Raw genomic sequence first — 23,930 nt, 5'->3', positions numbered from 1 at the left:
TGTTACCCTACATATCTAATTCTGTTATACAGCTTTTAATATTAGTCTCCCATCCAGATAGTTTCAAAGGCTTGGGGTGTTGGTGACTTACATAATTGATTACCCGTTCTATTTCTTCAGCCGCATGTGCCATATTCCCAAAATTTTGAGGAGGTGGTGTGCATTGACAGCACTTTTGAAGGTTGCGTAGGTATCCGGGTTTGTTTTGTTCCTCAATCTTCTTGAGTTGTCTGCAGGTGCATCTGGACTAGTGGAGGGCAGGAGTGAACCAGCTGGCTTTCTTGTAGTGTTTCTTGCCTTGTGTCGTCTTGAGGGGGTGCCAGAGTCTGTGCAGTTGGAGATCCATCGGTGGAAGTTGCATGCTGATCTGTTGGCGTCTGTCAGTGGTGTGGTAGTGCTGTGGAAGTCGGTTTGGTGTGTCTTCGGTGGCCTTGTTCCAGCTACGACATGGAGGCAGAGAGACACATGGGGGGCGGTGGTGGACGGTGGGAGTGGGGAAGGCAAAGTGCACGCAGTCAAATGAAACATTTAAGGATAAAGCTGGAACGTATACTTTTAATAATAATCTCGAGATTGCACTAACAAATTTCCAGTGTTATATCTCCCATTTGCATTTATGGTCACCAGCACAACTAAAAATGTTTCTGAAAAATATGATTGTCAGACTATTCTCAGGATACTACGCACTGCTCTGTTAGAAACTGTATTCAGGCAAGCTATCTCGAGCAGAATCAAGAATACCTGAAGTTTACATCAGAACATAGTACTAGGCGATTTATAATCCTGTTAAGATTGGGCATTTTACCTTTAATTTAAAAAAGCATTGGTAAGACTGATGACTGTAACATGTGAACTCTTAAAGGATAGGATTCAAGATATTAAGCATGTTCTGGTAATCTTATTGGTAGAGTTTGCCCGGTTTGTCCTAGAAACTGAATTTTGGGTGTTATCTTTAAGACCATAATTAAGTTTAGATAGAAAGGTTTTAAAAACATACAGCAATAATAGAAAGATTCATAGATTACCTATTTCACAGAGCATGGCGTAGGATGATAAACCTTGGGTAAAGTACTTTGACAACCAGGAAAAAAAAGTTGCTCTGTAGTCAACCTAAGGCCTGGTCTGATTCTAATGTGGAACTTGAAGGACCGCTTCACATCTGGGGCCTGCTTTAGCTGATATCAGCAATCAATATTGCTGTTTGGAATCAGGCAGGTAGTAATTTAGAACAGTTTTTCATTTGTCTACACAAATACATTTAAGATGGTGCTTGCTGCCCCCTGTTCCGTCGTGCTTGCTGCCCCCTGTTCCGTCGTGAGCAATGCCAATAGCTCTACCTTTAATAATGCCGAGACCATTGCATTGTAAATGCTTGTTCTTAAGTAGTGGTATATTTCCCCAAATTTGAAACCACTGCCTGCTTGATGGATGAATACTAGTCTGGCTTGATACCAATATATTTCAAGTGTATGGTCAGCAATGCTCTGCTTACTTTTAGGTCTCCTGCTGTCATGTTTCTCATATCTGTACAGATTTGGTTGGAAGCTGAATTCATTGTTATGTTTATAATGCAGACCATTTTAAGAAATGCAGTATGTTGGAAAGACCTTCAAACTAACACATTCTATGGACATGTTATCTATAGTTGCTTATACCAGAATTATATATGGTGATATTTTTCTCTTTATAGGAGCAGAAAAGAAACGAGAGGCTTGAAAAAAAGAAGCAGGTCACCAAAGGGATGAAGGTGAATTCATTGATTTACTGTTTTGGTCTGAATAGTTACATGTTGACTCATTTTATTACTATTTATTTTTATTGGATTTTCCCAGGTACAAGGCCACTGCAATTCAGGCATGTTTGTAATTCATGCTTTGTTAAATGAATAGTTGGAGCTGCGTTTGCTTACTACTATAGTTCTTAATGGACTCTGCATCTTCAGATCTTATTGGATGATCCGAAACAGACTACCCGCACATGTAAAAGGTCCAGAGCACTTTTTAAAGGAGATGCTTCAATTTCACACACCGTACATGTCTATACAAAATGTGCCATTAAATGAATTCACAATGGATTTCTTTTTTAAAACAAAGCCAGAGGTGGAGCTGAACAGCAACTTCACTGGCTGCTCCTTCTTTGGCCCCAACAGCTTTCCAGTCTCCTAATGTGTATGGATGCTTAATTGACTTTGATAGACTGTAGGTGGTGGCACTAATGACAGACGATGCACTGGTTGCAGTCGCAGCAGTGTATTTGGGTGCCCATGATTGAACCAGAGTTGTTGGTGCCATCCACCAAACAGAAGTTCGCAAAATGAAGATTGAAGTCCTAGATTCTGGCTCTGCATGTGAGCCCCTGGCAAGTCAGTGTTCCCATTGTGCTTGGAGCTGCTATCCGCAGGTGGGGGTTGAACTGGCCTTGGTGAGTTGATTGAATCTGACTCTTTTTTGTGTGCTGGAAACTCCCTAGGAAGTGTGGGATTTGCCAACAGACCAGCACTTTTCCTAATCAGTCGTAGCATTTGAGGGACAAAACTCGCACAGGTATTTCTAAATGGTGTCCACGGCCAGACAAAGTCCATTCTCAATCAAAAAAAAAATTATCTGACAAAGTGGAAATTTCAACCAGAGGCAAGATCGAGGTGAAAAAGGAAGGGATGACTACACTGAAAGTAGAAAGCCTTTGCAATGGATTACCAATTGGAGTGTGTAGAATGTAAGGTGACTGAATTACATCCTTAGAACGAGCTATGATCAAATGGAGATAGGGTGGGCAGAGTGAAGGCCAAATTGCATATCCAAACTCAGTTCAAATATAGTGTCCGGTTCTGCTTGTGCAAGATAGAAGTGATAAAACATTTGAGTTGTTATCGAGGTAGGGTGATTTAATGTCCCTTAAAGGTCCACCGAATAGACTGGTCCATGTGTTAAAATCACTTTCATAGTGCCTTAGATATGATTAGGCAACCTGGTCAAGGAAGTATATAGACAGCCTTGCAGGCCCTCAGGACCTCCATATAATAATGGTAATGGGACCGTCATTGTGATCCCAGACAGATTTGCATGGGCTCTGGGACCTGCTGCATGACCATGCCCCAGATCTAATTTTCATCTCTTAAACCTGGCTGAACCCTGCTTTGATAAATGACCTCACCACAGCTATTCCTTGGTGTAGGAGAGTAGGGTCTGCAATCCTATGATCACCCAGATTTTTGCTTTTTGCTGCACTGGTTTACGACTTTCTCTGGCTGTGGGCCTGCTAATCAGACCCACAGCCTAGCTGTTCTCTCTATCCAAATTGTACTCAGGTACTGAATTGGCACTGGGCCCTCTCCAAGTCCCTGTACCCAGGGCTGAGGTGCACCCAGAAGTCTCCCAGGGGCTGAAGCATGTATTATGCCACCCCTGGGCTGACTAACTAAACTGGCACAACTGGCTGCCCGACAGCTGGGGCAAGGTGGTGTACTCACCCTTTGCTTTAGATATAGTATACCTATATCTAACCCTAAAATGGACACACAGCTCTCCTATCAGTCACTCCTATGGCAGGCCTTAACAATCCTGAAGGCAGAGTGCTTGGAATCGTGTGAGATGGTGCTCTGGCATGAGCTGAGCCTGTCTGCGGCTTTCGGGATCCATCCCTTAGCCGTTTCCATGATATCGCATACCATATACTCTTAAGTGCATTATAATCCTCGCGGTTATATGCCAACTCTGGTATCGCTTTATCAAAACATGTTGAGTAAGGTGTCATACGAATTGGAATACTAACCCCTCGCCAATTCTGGCGACGGGGTTAGCATTCCACCCTTCTAGAGGGACACGACATGCATGTAACCTATAACCCGGTTAAAAGTCAGACAGAGCCTTAGCATCCACAAAATGGATGCTGCCACCGAGACACAAGTCTGCCCTCCTGCTGCTGGGAGTCCTCCCAGAGCAGGAGATAAGGACAAAGGGTTTCCTGCCAGGGGCGGTGCCAGCACTGTCCCAGACAGGGTTTTGTGTATTGTAGGTAGGCAGGGCTTCAGAGGAAGGTGACTGCACGTGGCACCCCGGTGCTCACTGTGCATAGGCTGGCTTAAACCAGTTCCAGGGACACTCCAGACCCTGTGCTGGGGAAAAGCCCGCCAAGGAAGTGGGTGTAACCACCCCCCTCCTGGTCCCACCCCTAGGGCAGGACTTGGTCGCGTGCCAGCCCCCTTTTCCAAGATAAAGGTAGAGACTGGCCCCCTTCCAAATCAGATCATCTTTGGAATCAAGATACCACTTTCCACGAAAGGACTTCACGATTTCTTCCTCAAGATTCTCCCTTGTGGCTAAGGAGTAGTCACCCTGCATCCGCAGGCACCATCCAAGAACACTGCGGTCTGCTGCACGTCCTTCCTCCGGAATCCGACTGCCCAGCTCGACGAGACCCGGCTTCCCTGGCACCTCTGACCTCTACCCACCTCTACAGCACAGCTGAGAACCGTGGGTGCGACGAGACCTCGAGGGACCGGCCATCGCCAAGACTGCCCGACTTCTGCACAGCAAGCCCACCGAGTAATTTCCTGGTGAGTGCTTTGGGGTCCGAGAGAGCCCCACCCTGAGCAGCTCCAGCACCGAAGAGCAGCCCCCCAGCATCTCCACGATCGGCGTGGGGCCCTTCTGCTTTTTGCTGCTCACCGCGTTGTTTGGCTACTAGCCCGCTGGCTTGTGGCCTTCCGAACGACGCCCGACTACAATACTGCTGCTAGTCTGGTTGCTCCAGACTGGCCCTTGCTTCCCTCCATCGGAGAAGTACCCTGGACCCTCCTGGTCCGGCTAAGACGCCATTTTAGGTCCACCGCGTGGGCCTTGCATTTGCCAAGACTTGTTGCCCAATCCTGGGTCCAGCGACGTCGACAGCAAGAACCTTCGTGGGACCATCCTGGTCGCCGACAACGCCTCCTGGTCCGAGAGACTGCAGAGCCCAGCAGCGCCCACTCACCTGACTGCGGTGACTTCGCCCGGTGCCATCCTGGTGCCCACTTAATCACTGGCTAGTGATTCAAGAACTTGGTCCCCTCTGCTTTCAGGTTTTCTTCTTCCTTGATCCAGGCTTGGATCCATCAAACTTTTCTTCACTGGTCGCCTGCCAGCAACTTCCTTCTTCCAGGCTCCTGGTCCGGCAACGAGATTCCCGACGTCTTTTCAGACCTATGCAGCTGCAGCCCCTGGGCTAGGTAACTTCGGCACTTCGGTGTCCCAGCATAGCCTCACTATCCAAGGGTCAGGATCCACTGTCGTTTTCTCCCTACCAGGTCGGGTTCGCCCGTGAACACTAACTTTGTGAAATCTAGCCTCCATAGACTTTGTCCCGCATCCCGCGTGAGAGTGCACACTCTGCACCCGAGTCCCCTAGGCCTCCTAGAAGTAATCTAACGATTCTATAGTCAAGTCCTAGCGATTCCAAATCCTATTAGTACTGTACTTACCTGCTAGTAATTTCGCATTCCACTTTTAAAGTATATGGTTTTTCGTGCCCCTCGGGCATTTGTGTATAACGTGCTAACTTAAGTATTTTCATAAGAGTTTTGTTGTGTGCTTAGCACCCTGTCCTCAAAGAGTACAGGGTTGTTGTGATTCTAATAAATACACTGTTTATTTTCATAACACTTGTGTGGTGTCCTTTCACTGGGTGTTCAAGGGGTAATGTGATGGTAAAACAGCTGGCTTAACACGCCCTCTAGAGTCTTAGCCTTAGACTGCTCGTATCCATGCTACTAGGATAGCTGGTCTATAAGGTTGACTTACAACCAATCATCAATAAGGGTTGTTTGGACTGATATATAGTGATCACTAGAATAGTGAACACTGCACATCAGGCCAACTTCTCACACTTGGCTACAAGATTACCAGACAGAACAGGCCTCACAAGACCAGAGGCAAAAATCTCAAACATCTACAAGAACGCCATCAGCTGCACCACCACCGTGTCATCCCCCAACATGGAACACCTACTCTCAAGCTCCAGACAACCTGCGTCACTGAGCTAGTTAGGTTTGTATTCTGTAGACCGAAATCAGCAGCCTAAATCACTCTTAACCTCCATGCCACAGTCTCATCTCACCACACCTGAAGGAGCTCCACTGGCTCCCCATACACAATCCAGCACAATTCAAACTCAACCACGCTTTCAAGGTGCTATACGCCACTGGCCCAGCATACCTCAACAATCGCATCCGCTTTCATAAACCTTTAAGACACCTACACTTGTCCAGACTCCTCCTTGCAGAAATCCCATGCATACTGGAAACTTGATCTAGCTGGTGAGCCTTCTCCTACATTGCTCCTAAAGTGTGGAAATAACTGCTGCTACACATAAGGGCATCCTCCTCTAATTCCACAAGAAGCTGAAGACCTGGCTTTTTGAGTAGTCCCCCTAGGCCCTTGATTTGGCTAGACTCTCATCTGCTCTGTGCCAGGATAACCTTCCGGGTGATTGTGCGAGCTACAAACCTAACTTGAGCTCAGTAATGCAGGCTGTAAGGATACAGCTGCAGGCTGAAAAAAACGAGGTGCCTGACATGGTGGTGTTGGCCTTGCTGTAGTATCTAGGTTGGTTGACTGGTGCATGGCGGAGATTCCAGTGCTCCTTGTTCAGACGGAAGTTAGGTGTTTGGTTTTAGAGAATATGAAGGATTCTGACAAGGCTAGTGTAGGAGAGTAGGGTCTGCAATCCTATGATCACCCAGATTTTTTGCTTTTTGCTTCACTGGTTTACGACTTTCCCTGACTGTGGGCCTGCTAATCAGACCCACAGCCTAGCTGTTCTCTCTAATCCAAATTGTACCCAGGTACTGAATTGGCACTGGGCCCTCTCAAGTCCCTGTACCCAGGGCTGAGGTGCACCCAGAAGTCTCCCAGGGGCTGCAGCATGCATTATGCCACCCCTGGGCTGACTAACTAAATCGGACACAACTGGCTGCTTGACAGCTGGGGCAGAGTGGTGTACCCACCCTCTGCTGTAGATATAGTATTCCTATATCTAAACCTAAATGGACACACAGATCTCCTATCAGTCACTCCTATGGCAGGCCTTAACAATCCTGAAGGCAGAGTGCTTGGAATCGTGTGAGATAGTGCTCTGGCATGAGCTGAGCCTGTCTGCGGCTTTCGGGATCCATCCCTTAGCCGTTTCCATGATATCGCATACCATATACTCTTAAGTGCATTATAATCCTCGCGGTTATATGCCAACTCTGGTATCGCTTTATCAAAACATGTCGAGTAAGGTGTCATACGAATTGGAATACTAACCCCTCGCCAATTCTGGCGACGGGGTTAGCATTCCACCCTTCTAGAGGGACACGACATGTATGTAACCTGTAACCCCGGTTAAAGTCAGACTTAGCCTTAGCTCCACAAAATGGATGCTGCCACCGAGACACAAGTCTGCCCTCCTGCTGCTGGGAGTCCTCCCAGAGCAGGAGGCAAGGACAAAGGGTTTCCTGTCAGGGGCGGTGCCAGCACCGTCCCAGACAGGATTTTGTGTATCCTAGGTAGGCAGGGCTTTAGAGGAAGGTGACTGCAAGTGGCACCCCGGTGCTCACTGTGCATAGGCCGGCTGAAACCAGTTCCAGGGGCACTCCAGCCCCTGGCCTGGGGAAAGCCCGCCAAAGGAGAGGGGTGTAACCACCCCCTTCTCTTCCAGGGGATACTCATTAATAGTCATAAGCACTGAATTATCTCCGCCCATGAGCGGGAACCCGGAACACATAACAATATACATATATATGTGTAAAATATATACAAAAGTACATAGTACTAACTAATTATACACATATACATGTATAATAACCATAATATGCAGCCTAACATATATACATAGGCTAATAAAGCCACAATTACACACGTTCTGAAGCATGAAAATATGCTGTATATAAATGCAATAAACAGGCATGAGCCCAAAATGCATTTCATAACCATGAAAAACTTTTATTTTCATCAAAGAACCTGTTGTAAACAGCTATTAGCCTAAAAAGGCTGCATATGCAAATTTTGTCTGTGTACAGAAAATCAGACTGGCACCCTGCCTTTAAGGCCCCAGAGAATCTGCACACTTTGCCTTTAAGGCCTCTAGGAGAACTCTGTTCCCATCATGCACCACAGGTGACAGTTAGGTCAGTTCTTTTTTCCGGCTTGTTCTGTGAGGAACCTGGAACTTGAGCTCTGCTCATTTGTAATATTTTCTGTCAGAAGTTGGGTTTTTTCTTGACATTTTTTGACAAATAGTACTTTGGTGGTGTTTATTACCTTTTTTCTGACTAAACTGTTGTGAATTTTTAGTCAGTATGCCACCTTTATTTTATAAATGTCCTTCCTGTGGGAAGAAAATGGCAAAAACTCCACACTCTGTGTGGTGTGTCTTCCTGATACTCATAAGGTGGAAGATTGTTATCATTGCCTCAACCTTTCTAGTCGGACTTTAAAAGAAAGAGAGAAAATGAGGCTTCTGGGCCTTCTGGAGAGAGAGAATCGTGGTGAGAAGAGTTCTAAGGTTTTCTTATCGACTTCTAAGCCACCTTCTCAGTCTAAATATCGAAGATCAGCGTCTCCAGAAGGTAAAACGAAGAAAAAACGACTTCAGGAAGGTTTTCCTGAGAAAGAGGCGTTCGACGTCGAGATCCAGATCGCCGTCAGCATTGTCGGCGTCGAAGAGGGCTCCGTCGACGTCGAAGAGGCCGCCGTCGAGGACTTCGCCGTTGAGGCAGTATACAGCATCTCGACCTTCGCCGTCGAGATCTTTATCGACGTCGAGACATCTGGTGTCGATTGCAGTAAGGACGACGTCGGGGGTTCAACGCTCGACGTCGAAGGAGAAGATGCGTTCGACGTCGAAGGATCATGGGTCGACGTCGAAGGAGATTCATACATCGTCGTCGAGGAAGAGATCGACGTCGAGAGGAAGATCGGCGTCGAAGGATTCGACGTCGAAGTCTAAGAAGAGGAGGTCAAAGTCTCCATCGCGACGTAGATCGGCGTCGAAGCATGCTTCGGGCTCGAAGCATGGAATGTCTAGGTCTCCCCCACCTGTACACAGGTCGGCGTTGAGACTGGCACGATCAGCCTCTCGGACCTCACTTAGGTCTTTGTCGAGGTCAGACATAAGTCCTGAGCCTAGAGTGGTTTCTTCACCGCAGGATCAACATAAAGATGCGGTGGGACAAGAGACAGTGCATCAGGATTCTTCTATGGTGGCTCAGTCGGGCTCTACCTCAGGCCAGGCAGATGATAGGCAATTGGTGCCCAGTCAGCGGACTCCATCTGGTTCAGTGGTATCTGAGCGGAGTGTTGTCTCCGGAGCTTCCAAGTCTTCAGCAGACCTGAATATTGTGCAGGTGTCACCTGAAGCTTCACCTGAGCGTGTGGGTCGGCCTATCAACTTGTCACCGAGATGGCTGGAAAGTCTTCGGCATTGGAAGATGCGTCCATTATTGGGTGACAGAGCTCCGGTTCCTCGGACGGAGCTGCAAAGAAGATCACGTTCGAGATCTCGATCAAGGGAGCGAAGGAGGCAGCGATCTGCAACTCCTCAAGAGAAGCGTAGGACCCCTGCTCCGTCTCCTAAGGCTGTAGAAGGACGAAAATCTCGTTCAAGGGAGCAAAGGAGGCAGCGATCTGCAACTCCTCAAGAGAGGCGTAGAACTCTTTCTCCGTCTTCTAAGTCATCTTTGTCTTCTACAAGATCTTCATATAGAGACTATTCTCCCACAATATCATCTACTCCTCCGTCCAGAGTGTCTCCAGTGGATGATTTGGGCACATTTAATGATGTGTTATGTCGTGGGGCGAATAAGTTCAAGATCAAGATGGCAGTTCCTCAAATAGCAACGTCAGTCATCTTTGAAACCCTACATCACAAGACGACTGGTAGGCCTCTTCTGCCGTTAGTGCCCGGATTGATAGAACCAGCGATGAAAACTTTCTTAACTCCGGCCACAGTGGGTTCAGGTCCTTCTAGGATTGCAAAGAAGTACAAGGCTCCAGAGGAAGATCCTTTGTTTTTGCGTTCTGACCCACCTCCAGACTCTCTTATTGTGGCGGCAGTCAGAAAAGCACATTCTGCAGCATCTACCTCTTCTGCTCCACCTGAAAAGGATAGTAAGAGTATGGATTCCTTGGGGAGACGAATGTGCAACACCTCAGGTTCGGTCATGAGAGTGGCCAGTGCGTCAGCCTTATTGGGCCGCTATGATCGTCTGCTGTGGGACTCAGTTTCTCGTTTTGCAGAAAAACTCCCTAAGGAAGATCAGAAAGACTTCCTGGAAATAGTGGAAGAAGGAGGATTGGTGGCTAATCAAAGCATTAGTGCGGCTGCTGATGCGGCGGATCTGTCAGCTCATGGTTATGCACATGGTGTTTGTGCTAGACGTACGGCTTGGCTTCGCCTTACGGGTCTAAAACCTGAGGCTCAGAGAAAGATAGTAAATCTACCTTTTAATGGTTCGACTCTGTTTGGATCTCACGCCGATGACGAGATGTCTAAAATGAAAGTGGAGTTAGACACTCTTAAGGCCGTTGGTCTTGAAAAGAAGGAGTTTAAGCGTAGAGGTAATTTTCGTCCCTATGACAAAAGATCTTTTCAGCAGAGGGGCCAACAGACTAATTGGTCCTCGCAAAATCAAGGCCAGAGTCAACAGAGATCACAATTCCAGCAGAGGCGACCTGGACGAGGCAGAGGCAGCGGAAATAGGCAGCAATCATCAGCTACCAAGCAGCCTCAAAAGCAATGAATGGAAGCTTCCTCCACAACCGTGTGCCACTCCGGTTGGAGGAAGTATTGTGTGTTATCTGGAAGAGTGGAAACAGATCACAAAGGACAAATGGGTACTCAATGTCATTCAGAGCGGGTACCTTTTGAAATTCAAGATCCACCTACTTTCATGCGTCCTCTGAAAATGGTACAGTGGAACTTAATGCGCTTACAACAGGAAGCGGATGTCCTTCTGATGAAGAATGCCATAGAACCAGTGCCTTTTCAACAGAGGTCAGGGCCTGTATTCTCGGTTTTTTCTTGTAAAGAAAAAAGGTCCAGTTACGGAGTTCAGACCCATTCTGGACTTGAGGCGTTTGAACAAATTCATTCGGAAGGAGAGGTTTCGAATGCTGGCTCTTCATCAGATTTTTCCTCAATTACACCAGGGGGATTGGATGTGTTCCATAGATCTGAAAGATGCTTACTTTCATGTCCCAGTATCCAGAAAACATCGCAAGTTTCTCAGATTTCAAGTAGGGGCTCGTCATTATCAGTACGCAGTGCTCCCCTTTGGCCTGAGATCAGCTCCAAGGACTTTTTCAAAATGTATGGCGGTAGTGGCTGCTTGTCTTCGAAAACAACGGATTTTCATTTATCCGTACTTAGACGACTGGCTTCTGAAGAGTTCATCCCCATCTCTACTGGAAGAACATCTATCGATATGCCTCCAACTCATGTACAAGTTGGGGCTCCAAGTCAATTACAAAAAGTCCATAATGAATCCCACCCAGAAGATCCACTACCTGGGTGCTCAACTGGACACGGCAAAAGAAAACGTGTGTCCTTCGGAGGAGAGGTGGTCATCCATCAAGACAAAGTGTGTTTTTCTCCTTCAGTCTGCACGTCCGACAGTTCGGCAAGTTTCCTCTCTTCTGGGATCCATGGCATCGTGCATCTTCATAGTGCCAAACGCACGTTTGCAGATGCGTCCTCTACAGCAGTGTCTAGAAGATCAATGGAAGCAGAGGACGGGATGCTGGGAAGATCGGATTCTTCTCCAACAGTCTGCAAAAGATTCCATTCGATGGTGGATGAAAAAGTCACACTTGATGAAGGGAGTTCCTTTTCATCAGGACCCACCAACGCAGACTCTGATCACAGATGCCTCTCTCCAAGGTTGGGGAGCACATATGGGCCCGCTGCAAGTACAAGGGCTATGGTCAGATTTCGAGAGAGGGTATCATATCAATCTACTCTAACTCAGAGCGGTCCATCTTGCTCTCAAGTCCCTGGCTCCATCTCTTCAGACTCGGTCCCTCTTGGTGCAAACAGACAATACAACTACAATGTATTACTTAAACAAACAGGGGGGTACCAGGTCCAGGACTCTGTCCATAGAAGCTCAGACCATCTGGCGCTGGCTACTTGCACGAGACCTGTCCATAACGGCAGTTCACTTGCCAGGGAGCCTCAACACGCAGGCGGACGATCTCAGCAGAGACTTCGTCGAAGCGCACGACTGGGTGCTCAACGAAGAAGTCGCACACAGCATTTTCCAGGCTTGGGGAACACCAGACATCGATCTGTTCGCAGACGCGGCAAACGCAAAATGCCCCGTCTTCGCGTCCAGGTTCTCCCAGAAAGGGTCTCAAGGGAATGCCCTTTTGATAGACTGGTGTCAAAATTTGCTGTACGCTTTCCCGCCGACATCGTTGATACCAGCAGTGATCAACAGGATGTACAAGACCAAATCCAGAATGATATTGATTTGCCCAGAGTGGCCACGCCAATGGTGGTTCCCAGATCTCCTCCAGTTGTCAATCAGCCCACACAGGAGATTACCTTGTCGCCCGGATCTTCTGTCCAAACAGGAGGGGCGAGTATTTCATCCCAATCTGCCCTCCCTGCGCCTGGCAGCATGGCTCCTGAAGTCATCCAGTACGGGCATTTACAGTTAAATCCGGAGTGTATGAACATTCTTAAAGAGGCAAAGCGGCCTTCTACAAGACAATCCTACGGATTTAAGTGGAAACGCTTTTTTCTTTGGTGTCAGAGCAAGGGTCTTGATCCTATTCGAGGTCAAGAACAGGTGATCTTGCCTTATCTTCTGTATCTTGCTGAGTCTGGTTTGCAGTTTAATTCTATCAGAGTCCATCTTGCTGCAATAACTGCTTATAGAAAATCGCCAACACAGATATCGTTTTTTCGGATGCCTGTGGTGAAGGATTTTCTAGAGGGATTAAGAAAGGTGTTTCCTCCAGTCAGATCTCCTTCTCCACCTTGGGAGCTTAATGTGGTGTTGACTAAGTTGATGGGCCCACCCTTTGAGCCCATACATAAAGCGTCATTGCAACACTTATCTTGGAAAGTAGCATTCCTGGTGGCTATCACGTCTGCTCGTAGAGTGAGCGAAATTCAGGCTCTGTGTTGCAAGGAACCGTACACAGTTTTTCATGCAAACAGAGTGGTGCTCAGGACTCATCCTTCTTTTCTACCTAAGGTGGTGTCGGATTTTCATATTAACCAATCCATAACATTACCTACTTTCTTTCCAAACCCTTCAAGTCCGGCTGAGCGGGCTTTGCATTCTTTAGATCTAAAAAGGGTTTTGAAGTTTTACTTAGATAAAACCAAGACTATGAGACACACAGACCGTTTGTTTGTGAACTATGGTCCTACGAATACTGGTTTGGCAGCATCCAAGAGATCCATTTCTAGATGGATAGTGTCATGTATCTTACTGGCTTATCAGCTAGCCCACAAGTCTTTATCATGAAGACCTAGGGCTCATTCTACGAGAGGGAAAGCTGCTACCACAGCTCTCCTTAGGAATGTGGCTATGTCAGAGATATGTAAAGCAGCTACTTGGCGTTCAGTGCATACGTTTACACGCCATTATTGTTTGGATTCTGATGTGCAAACAGATGCTCAAGTGGGACAGGCATCACTGAGAAATTTGTTTGCTAATTCTAGTTAAACACTGTTTTTAAAAGTGTAGCTATGCATTTATCTGTTCGCCCGCTTCTAGTGGGTATGAGCTTGCTACTCTATTCAGTGCTTATGACTATTAATGAGTATCCCCTGGAAGAGAAGGATTAATTACTTACCTGTAATCCTAGTTCTCTTCCAGGGGTATACTCATTAAAGTCATAAGCACCCTCCCGCCTCCCCGGGCGAGCAGTAGCATTGAAGTTTTCAATATGTATTATAATGTTTTAAGGGCAGATTCCTGCTAATGTTTACTGTACCGTACAAAAGAACTGACCTAACTGTCACCTGTGGTGCATGATGGGAACAGAGTTCTCCTAGAGGCCTTAAAGGCAAAGTGTGCAGATTCTCTGGGGCCTTAAAGGCAGGGTGCCAGTCTGATTTTCTGTACACAGACAAAATTTGCATATGCAGCCTTTTTAGGCTAATAGCTGTTTACAACAGGTTCTTTGATAAAAATAAAAGTTTTTCATGGTTATGAAATGCATTTTGGGCTCATGCCTGTTTATTGCATTTATATACAGCATATTTTCATGCTTCAGAACGTGTGTAATTGTGGCTTTATTAGCCTATGTATATATGTTAGGCTGCACATTATGGTTATTATACATGTATATGTGTATAATTAGTTAGTACTACGTACTTTTTTATATATTTTACACATATATATGTATATTGTTATGTGTTCTGGGTTCCCGCTCATGGGCGGAGATAATTCAGTGCTTATGACTTTAATGAGTATACCCCTGGAAGAGAACTAGGATTACAGGTAAGTAACTAATCCCTCCTAGTCCCACCCATAGGGCAGGACTTAGTCGCGTGCCAGCCCCCTTTTTCAGGATAAAGGTAGGAACTGGCCCCCTTCCAAATTAGATCATCTTTGAATCCTGAAACTACTTTCCACGAAAGGAACTCAAGACTCTTCTCAAGATTTCTCCCTTGTGACTAAGGAGTAGTCACCCTGCAGCAGCAGGCACCAACCAAGCATCGCGGTTTGTTGCCAGTCTCTCCTTCGGATCAAGACTGCTCCAGCACGACGAGAACCGGCTTCCCTGGCACCTCTGACCTCAACCTACATCATCAGCCCAGCTGTGATCCGTGGGTGTGACGAGACCTCGAGGGACCGGCCATCTTCAGAACTGCACGACGCTTGTCCAGCACGACGCCTGAGTGACCCTCGACTGAGTGCCTTGGGGTAAGAGAAGCCCCGACCCTGAGCAGCTCCAGCACTGAAGTTCAGCCCCCCTGCATCCACGAGATCTGCGTGGGGCCCTTCTGCTTTTTGCTGCTCACCGCGTTGTCCAGGTCGCTTGCCCGTTGGCTAGTGGCCCTCTCACGACGCTCGACGACGACAACTACTGCTGGTCTGGTTGCTCCAGACTAGCCCTTGCTCCCCTCCAAAAGAGGAGCACCCTGGACCCTCCTGGTCCACTCAAGACGCCATTTTAGGTCCACCGCGTGGGCCTTGCATTTGCCAAGACTTGTTGCCCAATCCTGGGTCCAGCGACATCGACAGCAAGAACCTTCGTGGGACAGCTCGCACCTCCATCCTGGTCGCCGGCAACGCCTCCTGGTCCGAGAGACTGCAGAGCCCAGCAGCGCCCACTCACCTGACTGCGGTGACTTCGCCCGGTGCCATCCTGGTGCCCACTTAATCACTGGCTAGTGATTCAGAACTTGGTCCCCTCTGCTTTCAGGTCTCCTTCTTCCCTGATCCAGGCTTGGATCCTCACGAACTTCTTCACTGGTCGCCTGCCAGCAACTCCTTTCTTCAGGCTCCTGGTTCATCAACGGAGAAACCCGACGACATTTGAACCCTATGCAGCCGCAGCCCCTGGGCTAGGTAAACCGAGTACTCCGGTGCTCCAGCGTAGGCCCACTCTCTAAGTGTCTAGATCCACTTTCGTTTTTGTCCTACCTAGTCGGGTTCGCCCGAAAACACTAACTTTGCATTTACTAGGATCCATAGACTTTGTTCCGCATTACGCGTGAGAGTTCCCACTCTGCACACGACGTCCCTAGGTCTCCTGCTAGCAATCTAAAGGTTCAGTAGTCCAGTCCTACCGATCCCAAAGCCTATGAGAGTAGTACTTACCTGCTAGTAATTTCGCATTCCACTTTTGTAGTGTATGGTTTTTCGTGCCCCTCGGGCATTTGTGTAAATTGTGCGACTTAAAGTATTTTTGTAAGAGTTTTGTTATGTGCTTAGCTCCCTGACTCATAAAGAGTTCAGGGTAGTCTTGTTATAAATAAATATCTGTTTATTTTCATAACAACTTGTGTGGTGTCCTTTCACTTGGTGTTCCAGGGGTAATGTGATGGTAAAACAGCTGGCTTAACACGCCCTCTAGAGTCTTAGCCTTAGACTGCTCGTATCCATGCTACTAGGATAGCTGGTCTATAAGGTTGACTTACAACCAATCATCAATAAGGGTTGTTTGGACTGATACATAGTGATCACTAGAATAGTGAGCACTGCATATCAGGCCAACTTCTCACAGCTAGTATAGCTTGATCATGATGAAACTGGAGGTGATTTGTTTATTTACAAATACTGCTAGTCCTTTGGGGGAGGTGGGGGCTTTTTTTTTAATGAAATTAAAATATCTTGCTGGTAGACATCTTGGTCTCTTACTGCTCATATGCATCTTTACCTTTGTCTTTTCCCTTGGATCTTTAACCTGTGGCAAAATGCACACTTAGCTTTTATTGTGCATGTCTTTATGGGTAAAATCCTGGGGTGTGGAATTCCAGTCGCCCGGTGCCCAGGACATATTGTTTTTGGTCAAGGACAGACCATGTTTTTGTTCACAAGACACGTAGTCCCAACCACTGTGACAGTAGCCCTTTCGCTGGCAGTTAACATTGCCACTGTGTGGTTGGTTAAAGGTTTGTCTGCTGCAAAGTTGAGGTATTCGTCTGTATGTAGATGATGTTCAGAAATGGGACTCGTGTATTAATGCAAATCCTTTGTTAGCGTGTGAGATCTAAGGAAATACAGTGAACTGAAAGCACAACTTTCAATGCTGGCAGTGCTTCTAATATAACATTTGCAGAAGTTTGCAGACAGGTTTGCACACTGCTGCAAACTAATAATTTGTGGCCATCCATCTTGCTCCCAGGATGCTTCTTTACTATATGCAAAATAAGTAAAAGCATATAATTAAGTGTTCGAGGCATGTGGGCTGCTGAATTCATATCTATAGCATAGATCGCCGCCCAGTGTTGGGTCCGGATGATTGCACATTGTTGTCCTGGAAGAGTCTTCGAAGTATCACGAGATAGGTGGCTCCTCCCCTGGACTACAGTGCACATGGGCATCGACTCCATCCCCAGATTGTTTTTTTCCGCCATTGGGTTCGGATGCATATTTGATCACTCAAGTTCGGAATCGATAGAAACTTTCTTTTCGGCCCAAAGGCCTTTCCTTTAGCGTCTGTATTGTCTTGCTTTCGGTGCCCAGCTCTGTTCTGGCTCAGTTCCCGAGTCGGACATCCAGAGGAGTCTCGTGGCTCTTCGGTGCTCGAGGCCCAGTCAACGCAACCAGCCTTATTCGACGACACATCATGGAACGGAGCCCGTTCAAAGGATGCCCCGTGTGCAACTCGAAGTATCCCCACATCGATGTCCACCCGGTGTGCAACAGGTGCCTGTCGCCGGATCACTATGAAGCCAACTGTATGGCTTGTTTTCGCTCCAAGAAGACTATTCGACTTTGGCGCGTGGCGCGCCAGGAGGCCCAGCAGACGGCCCCTGACCCGGTGAACCTTTTCGAGGGAGAAGAAGCAGACGAGCAGGAAGATCGAGAGCCGATTTCAACTCAAGCGGCAGAGATCGACTCCAAATACGACGCGGACGTCGAAATGCTCGATACAGAAGACGTCGTCGACAGGTAGGAGACGCCGATGAGGCCTATGGGGCCACGGAAGATAGTTCAGGCGAAGAGCTATGCCCCGTTCGGACAATAGCTAAGGCTCAGGTCGAGGGATGGCCTTACCCAAGAACTTGCACCTAGATCCACGGTCTCGCCTCCGGGCCCGACTACGGACACTTCTATGGAGCCGCCATTAGTCAAATCGAAACCGAAAGAAAAAGCTTTGGTCTCGACAAAACCGAAAGTGATAGAGGCGCCGTCGAAGCAAAAAGCGACTGTCACCTTGGTCGGCTCCACGTCTTCAGACCTGTCTGTGCAGACGAAGCCGAAGAAGGTTGTCGAACCGGTGAAGTCGCTCAAGGGCGGCGAGCCGAAGATTGGGGCACTGGCACCGCTTGTCAAGGCCGCCAAGCTGAAGCCGTCGGCGCCGAAGGCCGTCGACACAGACCAAGGACTCGGAGCTCCGAAAGCTGTCGATCCTGCACGTCGGCCGGACAAGGCCAAAATTACTGTTGCCCTCGAGTCTGCACATGGTGGTGGCTCGAAAGCACCTGTTGGGTCGACGAAACCGTCCGCATCCTTCACGAAGCAGGTGTCGGACTCGTTGCAGTGCATCAAGGACAAAGCTTCCGCAGTCGATCCGAAGGATACTACCACCCAGAAGCCTGCCGCAAAAGTCGACGGCGTCGATTCAGTTCACGCTGCCGCCGAAGGTGGCGCCGAAGGAGTTAGCGCCCAGGACGATCGTCGAGTTGTAGGCACAAAGCATCCACAACCCTTACTGTAGGAGCAGCCGGAACAATTTATCGACACCGACACCGGTAAACTTTCCATCTACAAGCGAAAGATCACACCGGCACAGCCTATGGAGTCCTACACAATTCCTTTAAAGAAGAAAAAGGCTTCCACAGATTCCCCAGTTCTTGTTGAACTAATTAATCCACGGGCTCAGGACACTGCTCCAATCTCGCCCACTTACTCTGATGTGGAGGCTGGGGAAGGTGTCTATGATGAATACAGCTACCCTGCCGACACTGATCCTGAAGATCACCATGACACATGGGCAGATGCTGCAGACCCAGGGGATCCGCAAATTCCCCCGGACACTCAAGTGTATACTGTCAAGACCTCCCCTACTGAGGATTCTGCGGCATTTAATGCGCTTATTGAGAGGGCAGCTAAGAATCATGACGTCCAGCTCCATGCTGACCCTATTGAAGTGGATTTTTTGTTTGATATCTTTTCCACCTCTCAAAAGACTGTCAAGACTCTGCCAATGCTGAAGGGTGTCTTGAAACATGCTGCAGACATTTTTAAAGAACCCACACGTGCCAGGGTTATAAACCCCAGAATTGAAAAAAAGTACAAGCCGGCACCTGGCGACCCTACCTATATCAAAGGCCAGTTGCCGTTGGACTCTCTAGTTGTTTCTAATGCCCGGAAGAGGGCAAATTCACAGACTACTGGTGATGCTCCTCCCCCTGACAAGGAATCTAAGGTGCTAGAAGCATCAGGGAAGAGGGTGGCGGCTCAAGCAGCCAATATCTGGCGTATTTCTAACACGCAGGCGCTCTTGGCCAGATATGACGGGGCACATTATGATACACTTGAAACCCTGTTAGAACACTTGCCAGATGAGTATAAGGAGGCAGCAGAGATGCTTATTCAAGAAGGGAAACTGATCTCAAATGCTTCCATTAAGTGTGCACTGGACGCAGCGGACACCGCGGCCAGGGCCATTAACACAAGTGTAATGTTGCGGCGGCAGGCCTGGCTCAGAATCTCCGGGTTCAAGCCGGAGATTCAAACCACCATCCTAAATCGGCCTGTAAACCCTGATCACTTGTTTGGACCTGAGGTGGACACCACCCTGGAAAAAATCAAAAAAGACACAGACTGCAAAGTCTATGGGTGCTCTCCAGTCCCAGCAGTTCAGGGGTAGTACTTTTCGTCGCTCAAGCAATAGAGGCGTTTCCAGAGGCCAGATGTCCCAGCAAACACAGTACACTAAAAGTGGTGCACAAACCTCATACAACAAACAGAGTAGAGGTGGCTATTGCGGAAACAGCGCCAAGGGCAGAGGTCGTGGAAACAACTCCCGATCCTCCGCCGCAAACAAACAGTGACGCCTTGTCACTGCCCCCGAACATACAACACATGTCGGGGGGAGACTCCAACAGTTCCTGCCAGTCTGGAAATCCATCACCACAGACAGGTGGGTCAAAGCTTATCCAGTACGGTTATTGTCTGGAGTTAACATCCACTCCACCCAACATTCCCCCAAAACACCGTCCTATGTCAACAGAGCATTTGCACTTATTGCAGCAAGAGGTCCTCGTCATGCTGCAAAAAGGGGCAATCGCGCTCGTACCAGTGGAGCAAAGAGGCTCGGGAGTGTACTCCCTGTACTTCTTGATCCCAAAGAAAGACGGGTCCCTACGACCCATACTGGACCTCAGACCCCTAAACCAGTACATTCTCTCAGAACACTTTCATATGCTCACGCTGCAGCAGGTTCTTCCATTGCTCAATCAAGGGGATTTCCTCGCAACATTAGATCTAAAAGATGCATATTTTCACATTCCACTACATCCGTCACACAGAAAATATCTCAGATTCACCCTTCAGAATCAGCATTACCAATTCAAAGTCCTCCCTTTCGGAGTGACCACAGCGCCCAGGGTGTTCACAAAGTGCCTGGCGACAGTGGCTGCGCACCTCAGGAGACAAAACGCTCACGTCTACCCTTATCTAGACGACTGGCTTGTCCAAGCAAAGTCGGCCCAGCAGTGCGCTGCCAACATGTCCCACACCATTCAGCTTCTTCACGATCTGGGATTCTCACTGAATTATCCAAAGTCACACCTTCAGCCAGCCCATGTGCGGCAGTATCTGGGTGCGACGATAGATACTCTGGCGGCCACAGCGCAGCCAAATTCTGTGAGGATCAACAGCATTCAATTGCTAATACAGAAATTCAGACCGCAACACTCGCTTCCAGCACGAGTGTTCATGCAGTTGATAGGCATGATGGCCTCCTGCATCTTCATAGTCCCGCACGCGAGACTACATATGCGTCCGCTGCAAGAGTGCTTGGCACATCAGTGGAATCAGGCTCACGGACAGTTAAAGGACCTAGTGTTGGTGACCAGTCGGGCATACAACTCTCTGCATTGGTGGAATCCACACAACCTTTGCAAGGGCCGACCGTTCCAGGAGCCTGTTCCACAGATCATCCTAACCACGGACGCTTCTCTCCAGGGTTGGGGAGCTCATGTACTCCACTACACAGTGCAGGGACTATGGACAACGCAGCAAAAGAAGATGCACATAATCTTCAGGGTTGGGGAGCCCATGTACTCCACTACACAGTGCAGGGACTATGGACAACGCAGCAAAAGAAGATGCACATCAACCACCTAGAGCTGATGGTAATCTTCATGGCAATGAAGGCATTCAAGGTACATCTGTGCAACAAAGTCGTGTTGATCCGGACGGACAACATGACAGCCATGTACTACATTCAGAAACAAGGAGGTACGCACTCTCCACAGTTGTCTCATCTGGCTCCGAGCATGTGGAAGTGGGCCATTCAAAGGAACACCTTCCTCATGGCGGAACACCTCCCAGGCAAAGACAATCAGATGGCGGATCTGCTCAGCTTGTACAGCCACCAAATGCACGAGTGGGAGATACACCCATCAGTACTCCACCCGTACTTCCAGCAGTGGGGTCATCCAGAGATAGACCTGTTCGCCACAAGGGAAAACGCCAAATGCCAAAGCTTTGCCGCCAGGTTCCCGCACCCACAGTCGCAGGGCAATGCGATATGGATGAACTGGTCAAGCAGATTTGCGTACGCTTTTCCCCCAGCACCTCCAATATCGCTGGTGGCACGAAAGCTAAAGCAACACTCGATTACGCTCATCCTGTTTGCTCCAACGTGGGCCCGCCAACCATGGTACACCACGTTTCTAGAACTTTCCGTGGTACCGCATCAAAGGCTGCACCTCGCACCCAGACTTTTGACGCAGAGCCATGGCGACATTCAGCACCCAGATCCGCAACAGCTCAACCTGGCGATCTGGCTCCGGAGGTCTTAAAGTTTGGCTACCTCAACTTGCCTCCTGACTGCATGGATATCATACGGGAGGTAAGAAAGCCCACCACCAGAGCATGCTACGCAGCAAAATGGAAGCGGTTTGTCATTTATTGCGTGGACCACGACATTGACCCGCTTGACGCGTCCACGCACATCATCATTTATCTGTTACATCTTTACAAATGCAATCTGGCATATGCTTCCATTCGAATACATTTGTCCGCCATAGCGGCTTATCTCCAAAACAGGCAGCATCTCTCCCTTTTCAGAGTGCCTGCCATTAAAGCTTTTCTAGAGGGGCTCAAACGAGTCATTCCTCCCAGGACCCCACCTGCTCCTGAATGGAATCTTAATGTGGTACTCACCCGACTGATGGGTCCACCTTTTGAGCCTCTACATTCATGCGAGATTCAGTTCTTAACATGGAAAGTGGCTTTCCTGATAGCCATTACGTCACTGCGACGTGTTAGTGAGCTCCAGGCGCTCACTGTACAAGAGCCATTCATACAAATTCACTCCAACCGGGTGGTGCTGCGCACTAACCCTAAATTTCTTCCAAAGGTGGTTTCACAGTTCCATGTCAATCAGACTATTGAACTGCCTGTGTTCTTCCAAAATCCTGAGACAGTGGCTGAAAGAATGCTCCACACTCTTGACGTCAAAAGGGCTTTGATGTACTTCATTGATAGGACCAAAGATTTTAGGAAGACGAAAACAACTCTTTGTTGCCTTTTCCGCACAACACAAGGGCAACGCCATTTCCAAAGCAGGTATAGCCAGGTGGATCGTTAAGTGTATTCAAATCTGCTATCAAAAGGCTAAGCGCACTTTAACGATCCCCCCCCCCAAGAGCCCACTCCACCCACAAGTTGAGGGCCTCCATGGCTTTCCTTGGAAATATCCTTTTAGAAGACATTTGTAGAGCAGCCACATGGTCTACCCCACACACATTTACGAAACACTACTGTGTAGATGTGCACTCCAAGCAGCTGTAGGGCAGGCTGTTCTAAAGACACTTTTTCAAACGTCTGCAGCTGGCACAGGTGGCCGCCGCTAATGGAGGGACTGCTATATATTCAATGCTATAGATATGAATTCAGCAGCCCACATGCCTCGAACTGAATATGCTACTTACCAGTATGCATCTGTTCTTGGCATGTAGGGCTGCTGACATTCATATCGCCCACCCTCCTCCCCGGCGCCTGTAGCGGCTGCAGAATTTACACTTACTCTTAGCATGGCCATCGCTCACACTGTTACACTCCATCTTCGCCACAATGGCTAAAAATAATCTGGGGATGGAGTCGATGCCCATGCGCACTGTAGTCCAGTGGAGGAGCCACCTATCTCGTGATACTTCGAAGACTCTTCCAGGACAACAATGTGCAATCATCCGGACCCAACACTAGGCGGCGATCTATGCTATAGATATGAATGTCAGCAGCCCTACATGCCAAGAACAGATGCATACTGGTAAGTAGCATATTCATTACCAGTTTGCTTCCAAAATAAAAAGTATCCAATATTATTTGTGACTTGGAAACCATTTTCAGAGGTTAGACATTTTGCTAGACTTTCATGCAGATGTTGAGGAGAATTATTTAGAATGCCTTTCGCAAAGGCATCATTTAGTCTTGTTTTATGCATGTGACTACTTAAAAAATATATATATATAATTTTTTTTTGCAAGCAAAAATGCACAGCACTATAGAGTGGAAGTCTTAAACTTGTTTATTCAAAAACGAACCCAACTAACGCGTTTCAGCCTCCTCGGCTTTGCTCACGGTTAGTGAGTTTTCTATTTCCACACTATTAAAGCCTAGTCAACCATTATGGGGCATTCTGGGCATTGTAGTGATTTACTTATTCGATAATCAAAAGCATATTGAAAAGAGAATACTATTTACATTCACTGTCCTTTCTATGGAGGTTATTTTCAAACATTCATTATGTTTTCGCAATTCTGCTAACATTGTTTTATACTTTACATGATTATCGTTTTCAGTAAAGTCAATGCATTTGACAAATTTATCCATTTTAACCGAGTTTAGTACTCATGAGTATACTTTTTGGCAATACTAGATGTCTTTTGTAAAGAATTGTAACAAGGTATAGTACTAGGAATTAATTTTACATTTCATTCTTACAGAATTGCAGTTTTAACAATATTGTTTCACAGATCAACAATGCTTTCAGGATTCCCAAAGTTAGTTAACATTTCAGATCTTATTCTCTAAGTGTGTG

The 23,930-nt window shown here is 47.7% G+C and overlaps 1 protein-coding gene across 1 annotated transcript in view; it reads left to right on the top strand.

Annotated features, from left to right (window-relative positions):
• The window catches only part of LOC144754873 (lymphoid-specific helicase-like), a 544,631-nt gene that overhangs the window by 69,468 nt on the left and 451,233 nt on the right, over nucleotides 1-23,930 (top strand). The window contains exon 4 of the mRNA XM_078643187.1: nucleotides 1,691-1,747. Within this exon, the coding sequence (XP_078499313.1) occupies nucleotides 1,691-1,747 (57 nt within the window). The remainder of the gene's footprint in view (nucleotides 1-1,690; nucleotides 1,748-23,930) is intronic.

The sequence above is a fragment of the Lissotriton helveticus genome, chromosome 5_1 (genome assembly GCF_964261635.1).
Source record: "Lissotriton helveticus chromosome 5_1, aLisHel1.1, whole genome shotgun sequence".
NCBI lineage: Eukaryota > Metazoa > Chordata > Amphibia > Caudata > Salamandridae > Lissotriton > Lissotriton helveticus.
Note: the sequence above shows the minus strand (reverse complement) of the source record. Positions and strands in the feature narration are given on the sequence as shown.